At 37.4% G+C, this 8,075-nt stretch overlaps 1 protein-coding gene across 1 annotated transcript in view; it reads right to left on the bottom strand.

Moving 5' to 3' along the window:
- Positions 1 to 315: 315 nt before the first annotated feature.
- Positions 316 to 8,075, bottom strand: part of PREX1 (phosphatidylinositol-3,4,5-trisphosphate dependent Rac exchange factor 1) — a 114,388-nt gene continuing 106,628 nt past the window's right edge. The window contains exons 34-40 of the mRNA XM_063172680.1: positions 7,485 to 7,628; positions 6,732 to 6,846; positions 6,231 to 6,297; positions 5,300 to 5,487; positions 4,528 to 4,630; positions 3,915 to 3,982; positions 316 to 1,708 (exon numbers count right to left, since the gene is read on the bottom strand). Of these exons, the coding sequence (XP_063028750.1) occupies positions 1,666 to 1,708; positions 3,915 to 3,982; positions 4,528 to 4,630; positions 5,300 to 5,487; positions 6,231 to 6,297; positions 6,732 to 6,846; positions 7,485 to 7,628 (728 nt within the window). The 3' untranslated portion in view covers positions 316 to 1,665. The remainder of the gene's footprint in view (positions 1,709 to 3,914; positions 3,983 to 4,527; positions 4,631 to 5,299; positions 5,488 to 6,230; positions 6,298 to 6,731; positions 6,847 to 7,484; positions 7,629 to 8,075) is intronic.

Raw genomic sequence — 8,075 nt, 5'->3', positions numbered from 1 at the left:
CAGATCAGAGGAAATAAAAAAAGAGAAATAAAGAAAAGAGAAATAAAAAATAAAAAGAGAGAATAAAAAATAAGTTCCTTCCCCAAAATAATTTCAGTCTGTGAGAGAAGAAAACACATATTAAAAAAATTAAGAAATGAAATTCAGAAAAAACTGCATCTCCTAATTTGCCATAAACAGTTTTGTGTTCAAGAGAAGATTAGAAAAATTAGAGAGGCCTTCATGTCCAAATGAAAAAAATCCATTAGTTTTTGAGTTGCTCTGGATGTTAACAAAATAAAATTAAGTCCACTAAAAAACAAACAACAACACAAATAAAACCCCCAAACCTTTATTTTCTAAAATATACATTACTGCAAAGTGCTCCTGGGTTCCTTGACTGGGAGCTGGTTTAAAAGAGGCTGTGGAGGAACAGGAATGGGGAGTTTCTTGTACACCTGCTATGTTAGGGAGGGCTGGTCATGTTAAGGCACTCACTCCAAAAGAACATTATTTCTGTCCTGAGACTGCTGACATGCTTTGATTAGTTTCAGCCAGTAACTTGGAAATAACTACAGTGCTTAAGGTAATACTGACAGAATGAAGAACAATTTTTCAAACAAGTAAAAATAAAGAACATTATATACATGATTCCTTTTTTCTTTTAACTTAAAAGCATCCCTAATACATCTTAATAACTGTATTAAAGACTACTTAAATATTGAAGATTTTAAATAATGTAGATTTTTTTCAGTAAACTGGGAGTAGCTGTGTAACTGCCATTATATTGGTCCCACTTAAAACAATATAATTTTTATTTTCATCTTGTACATATAATAACATGATTGAAAACACATATTATTCCACTCCACATAAATAAGTATAGTTCTTCTGACCTGTTTTAAAAACTACATCTGTTGAAATAATCAAATTATCAGACTGTATTTTTTCTTTGTAAAGTTTTTGTAAAAATCCTATACTCCTCTTCATTAGCACTGATTCCAGAGTATATAATCACAGGGCATTAGTAAAAAGTGTTAATAAAAAACCTGAAAGCTACAGTAAGTAAAATGAAGTAATGATAAGAAGTATTACGGAATGTATACTCTGCAGCATAGAGAGATTATCTCAGTGGGCTGAAGTGGAAAATTACTCCAGAAGAAATTCTTTATGTTCCTATTTGAATAAACCATAGACTGTACTATTCTTTGCTCAAGTGCAGGTCAGATGATGAAAAAGTGGGGTTTATGAAACTACCACCTAAAGTGTGTTGACCAAAACCTGCTGGCAGTTAAAGGGGTGCCAGGGGCAGTACAGGGAGAGAGAGGAGTGTCCAGCAGGATTTTCTGAACCAAGCCGTATCTTGAAGTCCATAACTTTCTGGTGGTTGCACAAACAAGTCACCAAGAGAACTGTGCTTTCTTGAAGCATAATGGTCATTTTCCAGGCATCTGAATGGCAGCAGCATCCATTCTTGTCTGGCGTGTTTGTTTCAAGAATTTGAAGTCAAAGAAATGCATGGATCCTGCATGGCTCCAGGAGTTCAGAGGCAGATTCCTGATGCCTGGGCCAGCAGGTCCCTCTCCTCCAGAGCACAGCAGCACCATCGGGGTCAGTCTGCAGGGTCTTCGGTCAGGGCTCCTCAGAGCCCAGCGCTCTCGGGCTGCCAGGAGGTGCCTCTTACTCCTACAAATCCCCTTCTGTAGGTGGCTGGCACAACCTATAGAGTCTTTAGTGCAGAGGAAGAGTGGGGAATTAAAGATCACGGCGATAATGACAAAGTTACTGGATTCACATACAAGGGTCAGCAGCTTCGTTGTTACTCTGCAAACTTTAGTGGTAATGATGTATCAAGCATACTCCTACTGTTAATCTTAGTAATTGCAAGTTTAGAAGTGCCACTAACCATTTGTTAACTAAAGCATTTACAATCATTGTTTACAATATTATTTGAGACTCTCCATCACTTACTCTTAACCTTGGTTCAATTTGGTTTTTCAACAGTCCCTTCTCTCTTTTTCTATTTCTTTTGATTTTAAACCCAGTTCAGCACTTTTCCTGAACAAAAAAGTTCTTCCTGTCATACAGGCTGGGATACCAAAAACATAAAAGAACATATCTGCTTGTTGACATGCTTGAACAAATCTTAAAATTAATAATCATCTTCTCAGAGAAATTTTTGACTCACAAGATTAACAAATTGAGGATAGTGGTTAAACACATGTTGAGCACTAAACACATGTTGACTTGTCATTCATGTATGTTTTGGTGAGCTTTTACTTGGCTTTTTTCTTCTTTACATCAGAATAAACTCAAGTCTTTTATAACTTCTCTTTCAAGACAGCTATTACAGATTTGTATTAAGAAATATAATCCTGGGAGTTAATTCACCAGATGTCCTTTTAACTTTGCTCAGCTTTGTTTTAGCATTATGATGGAACCCAGTAGGAACACACATATCTGAGCTTTATTGTCCTGAAATAATCCAAGTAAATAGTTCTGGAATTTTTCACTGTGATTTAGAGTGTACTCAAAAGAAAAAAAAAAAAGCCTGATCTTGTGATTTGTTTTTAAAACTGCTTCTTTTTGAAAGCAACATGTTTATGGCCATATCAATGGAGCCAAAGTAATGTGTGGCCATTAACATGGCAAAATACCTACACTGCCAAAACACTGATGGATGGCACCCCGGCCATGGTACAGGAGCCAACACCATTGTTTTATTTGTTTTTGAAATAGCAATTAAAATTTAACAGAAGGATAAGGTTCTAAATGCAAAATTCTACTCTTTTTAATATCTCTGAGTTAATGAACCAAGACTGTTAGAGGGAGCATCACCAGTGTCTCTAAAGTTTAAAATCATTTTCTATAAACATTTTGAGGAGTGGACAGGAGAGAAAAAAAAAAAGAAAAATTAAAAGAAGGGCTAATATAGACTAACTCAGAAGTCTAAATGGGCAAATAAGATATCAGTGTTTAAGGATGTTTTCTTAACACTGAACCAATGTGCTCTTTGGAGGACTCAGGCACTAGTAAACACATTTATTCTGTCTGAAGATATGACACACACTTTGCTAGACCTTTGCTGATGTCAGATGCTGGACCTTTTTTGGTGCCAGAATTGTTTTGCCTTAATGTAAAAATTGCCGTTAATAACAGCAGAAACAGAAGTTTCTCTGGTATTTGTACAGACAGATTCCGTATATATCATCATCTAAACCACGACAAATTGCTACTGCCTTTGTGGGAAAATGCTGTCTTACAGTTTATTGAAGAACATTCTTTTCTCTCTGAGAGGTGAAATTGGAAGAAACTGACCAAATATACTTTACTTAAAAGTAAATGTATTATTCTCTTGTAGAGAGATATAAACATCTCTATCTCCCATTAGATGCAGTGGGATTCACAAATGCACAGTACTTTTCAAAGCTGCCTTCTAGACAAACCCATATATAACCCTGGAAAACTGAGGTTCCTTAGGGTTGCATTACTGTGTGGTTACTCTGACTGGAAGTGCTTGCTCTTAAACCTGCTCTTCCAGAACTAACCATCAGATTCTTGTAAGTACACTACTGTATTGTCTTTGCATATCTGCAGTCAAATTTGCTGTTCAGGAATTTTTCTTTCTAAACATTCCAGAGACAACTGACCATCACTAGCTTTGCCAACTCCTAGAAACAGTCCAAAAAAGATCAGCTATGTTTGATTCAGAAAATGCAGAAATCCTTGAATCTGATGATCTGTAAATTGTAAGCATGAAACGTGATTAATCTATAGTGTGTACTTAGTTTAGTACAGGGAGAAAAAAGAATGATTTTTTTTTCTTTTTTTCCAGTATTGCTACTAAGATCATCTTTGGTTACAGCAGGAACTCCACAATTTTTACAGAAACAAAATTAGCACTCAGAGAAAATGTATAATACATAATAACCTACCGAGGTGCATGCTGTGGCATTTGGTCCATCACTTTCAGATTCTTGGCAGAGATTTCAACCCTTGGTCCCTGTGGAAACAGAGAATTTATGGTACCAACAGTATTGATAAAGCAAATGATCCTTAGGAAAATATATTATAATGGGAGTGTGGTTCCTATTTGAGAATCCATTAACTACTTCTAAAATACTTGGAATCCATTGGGTGGATACAATTATCATCTATGTTAACCTAAAAGATAAATCAGTCCCAAACTACTTTATAAGCAGCGCTGTCTAGCACTAGGTAATTTCTGCTATTTTAACACTATGATTGAGACTTTGGTTTTTTTCTGTACAGAAATTGTCTTAAATATTCTGCACATTCTCTCTTTTCTAGCTGTCAAGGCACACACAGTATACACTGAGGCATAGGTTTGAATTGCTGTAGAAGCTGTACATATAAAAGTTAACTTGTTTCTCTCACACACAGGTGTAGTTATTCAGCCATTAGTAGGAGTTGGGACTTGTAGGTTTGCAGTGCACAAAGTACCGTGCCACAGCACAATAAACTGGTGTTTGCACCATGATGTCGCTGCACAACGGCGGCATGCAGCAGACACATGCAAACGCTCACCTGCTTTCGCATGATGTCTGTAGCTTGCATGATACACTTGGGCAGGAGTCCATGGCTGCGGGCCAGTATGGCTGCTTGCTCCAGGGACACGCTCAGCGTACTCCTGAACAAGGGAACAAGAGTTAGGAAATCACAGATCATAGCTTAGAAAATATAAAGAGGCTTTCAAAGTATAAATGTGCAGAACACTTACCTGTTAAGTATTGCTTCCATTAGCTATTTACTTTTATTTACTTTTTTAGATTTTTTTACATTAAAAACTATTAAATTACTTCAGTTTGCTGCACCTGGATATGGCAATTATTTGAGTCTCCAACATCATTACTACAAGGCTGTGTGTCACTGCTCTTCTGCATTGATTTATTTTAAAGGGATTCACAAATTAATCTTTACTTTTGAGACACTGGCAGAATAGTGGTGTGTTTCAAAATCAATGTATGCATACACCAAGATTCTAAAGCTATTTTTGAGCAACTTCCTACATTTTCAGTGTGCAACTGAAGACAATGCTGACTACAACTTCTATGCAACAAGATCACTTGGTTAGTTGCATTGGATGAAGCACTGAAACACAAAATTTTTTGTGTCAATACTACTTATTGACAAAAGTATTAAAAGTTACAACCTATCCTGAAGTAAAGATGGCAGCAGATTTAGACCCTTATTACATTCTCTTAAAATTTCCCTTATTTTGCTTTGAATAGGATCATATCTCTAGAAAGGACAGAAGCTGCCATCACAGAAGTAGCACACAGATTTAACCCTCTCTCACCTCTGCATCCCAGTGGCACACATGGTGATCTGACAGGCTCCCAGCCGGTAGCAGAGCTCAGAGGATATGGGAAGCAGGCCAGCTCCTGATGAGGCATTGCTGGAACATCCTGACTGCATTGGCTTTGTACTAATGAAAGACTTCAGCAGCCTGCAAAGCTCATCCATTGCATTGATAGGGCGAATAAGCTAAACAAAGCAATACAAAAACAATCCACAGCATATTAACACCAAGCTATAAAGACATTTACAAGTCTTTATACTATTGTCTAAGCACAATATTCTAGTCAAGCGTAATTGCCTCACAGTAACAACTATTTACAATATTTATGAACTTTGGAAGTGGCAAAATAAAATTACTTATACTTGGGACAATTTTTTATCACAAATCACACAGATTGTTTACAATGTGTATTACAATTGCAAAGACATTCCCTGCAGTAGCATTTTAATGCTTTACATGCATATATCCACATCACCTGCCCCGTTAGACAGACTGCCTACATGTGAGATGCTGGGCAGCACTATTTTCTTGATTTCTCTGCAACAAAGTGTACACAGTGAACAAAGTGTAACAAATTGCAAATTGAACATTTGTTCATTTTCACGCATCTGTGGGAGAGAAAAATGAGCCCATTCTGTCTGGCATCAGACACCATGTTTGGCAAGGGCAGGCAGGGCCACACAGAGTCTCCTTAGTGCTGCAGTGAAGGGGGTTTGTGTCTACCCTGAACACTTTCTTCTCAACAAAAGAACTGTAGCCAAGCTTCAGAGAAATTCAGATCCCCCCCTTTAAGGTCAGGAATATTTTAAAATGCTGTTTGTGTTTGTATAGATCTGCCATACAGATATCCAACAACTGGAATTTTAGAGAAGTTGAGATAATACTTCCATGAGAGAATTTGTTGCAGAAATAAGCACAGAAACAATACCTGGTCAATCTTCACTGCAGTAGTATTGGAATCAGTGGGCAAGTTGGATCTTTCTAGGTAAAATGTCCTGCAAAAAGGCCAGTAGGTACTACATTAGTTGGGTTTGTCCCACTTCAAGCACATATATGTATACTATCTTGTATAAAACAGCTGAGAAGGCTATGCTAAAAATCTTGCACTTGAAGATCTGCTTCCTTATTGAACCATTGAGATTGCAGTATTTCACAGAGTCTGCATTAACACATTCCAAATCCCCAAATAAGAACAATATAATTCTAGCTCTGCACAAGACTCTGAGGTCAAATCTGCATTCCTTCTGAATGGGCTAATCTATTGGGAAAAATTATTAAGTTTCCCACACAATGAGGATCTCCAAAAATCCTATTTGTACAAAAACCTCATCCGGAATGGAACATCTTTTTCATTAAATTTTAAGGCCCTTAATAAGGAGTGCTCTGAAATTGTCAATGTCTTTTAAGGCAAAGCAGAAGTACAAAATACCTGAGTTTACGGTAGTATTGCTGCACTTTTTCGAGTGAAACACCATTAATTTGCTGTGGGAGTTCTTCTAGAGATGAACCAGCTGGTTGTGATTGCCCCTCTGTACTCTCCAGAGCTGAAGAAGAAAACACTTTACTAAAGCTATGTTATTAGTGTTTTTTTAAAATTCATTTATTTATCTCTGTATCGCCTCACTGCTCAGCAGATGACTGATGGATCATGTCAAGGCTGATTCTGTCAGTCTACAAATTTAATGCTTTTCCCAGTATGGGAGTACAGTGGTAGCATCACAGAGATGAGTTTCACAGAAAGCAGTTCTGTCTGACGGCAATTACTCCCCATTGGTGGTCCCTTGAAAGAAATTTCCTGTGTTATATTTTGGTGTGAATATTTGCTTATCAAGTTGATTTCTAGCTCAGATGATTCTGTCACGGTGTTCGCTTCGTAAAACACTTCTCTGTAGCCTGGGCACATCTCTTAATCCTACACTAGATCAAACTATCCATGTAGTCCAGTATAATATCTCTATGAGTGAGGCATAAAAAAGCCCCAAACAAGCACATCTTGTTCTCATGACTGCGTCTAATTCTAAAGTCCAGCACTCCCCCAGGGCCCTAAAATAGAAATATCTGGTTCCTAAGTGAGTCTGCAGGTCTCAGCTGCTTTTTTAAAAGCTTCACGGTCATTTTTTATTTTTAATCTTTCAAAATCAGTAGTTAGCTTATTTTTCTCAAGAAAGCTTTTTATAGTCACCTTTTGTAAAGAGCACTGTGTGCAGTTTCAAGGTTCCCCCATTCTGAAACCGAGCAGGCAATTTGGAGAAGTAGTAGCCGTCAAGATAAAAGATAACCTTCAAGGCCTGACGACTTCCTTCGATGTGGTAGACGACATGATTATCTGGAGAAATAAAGATAAAACACTTGCTGATTTACCACAGCAGAAGAATTGTGAAATCATTGCTATTTGAGTTTGTTAAATTATCTAATGACATATCACATCACCATAACGTGAATAAGGTGGAGTCTTTTATGGACAGAATGCAGGCTCTGAAATCTTATACTTAAAAGATCATAGTGTGACCTAGTATGATGTTTGATCCAAATACAGTAAATATGGTTAATAATTAGAATTCCATGTTGTTTCATGGCATTTCATATCCAGTAGACATGAAGAGAGTGATCTGGCAGGGTAAGACACTGGACACTGAAAAGCTGGGAATTCACCACAGCGAGCATGGTGCTAATTCTCTGTCATATCTCCTCCCCCTGCCCAGAATCACACAGATGAGGCACAATGGCACGGGCCACAGCTAAACAGCACAGAACATGCACCACCATTCCATCG

This window comes from Melospiza melodia, chromosome 19, assembly GCF_035770615.1.
Source record: "Melospiza melodia melodia isolate bMelMel2 chromosome 19, bMelMel2.pri, whole genome shotgun sequence".
Taxonomy (NCBI): domain Eukaryota; kingdom Metazoa; phylum Chordata; class Aves; order Passeriformes; family Passerellidae; genus Melospiza; species Melospiza melodia.
This window is presented reverse-complemented; position numbering and strand designations above follow the sequence as displayed.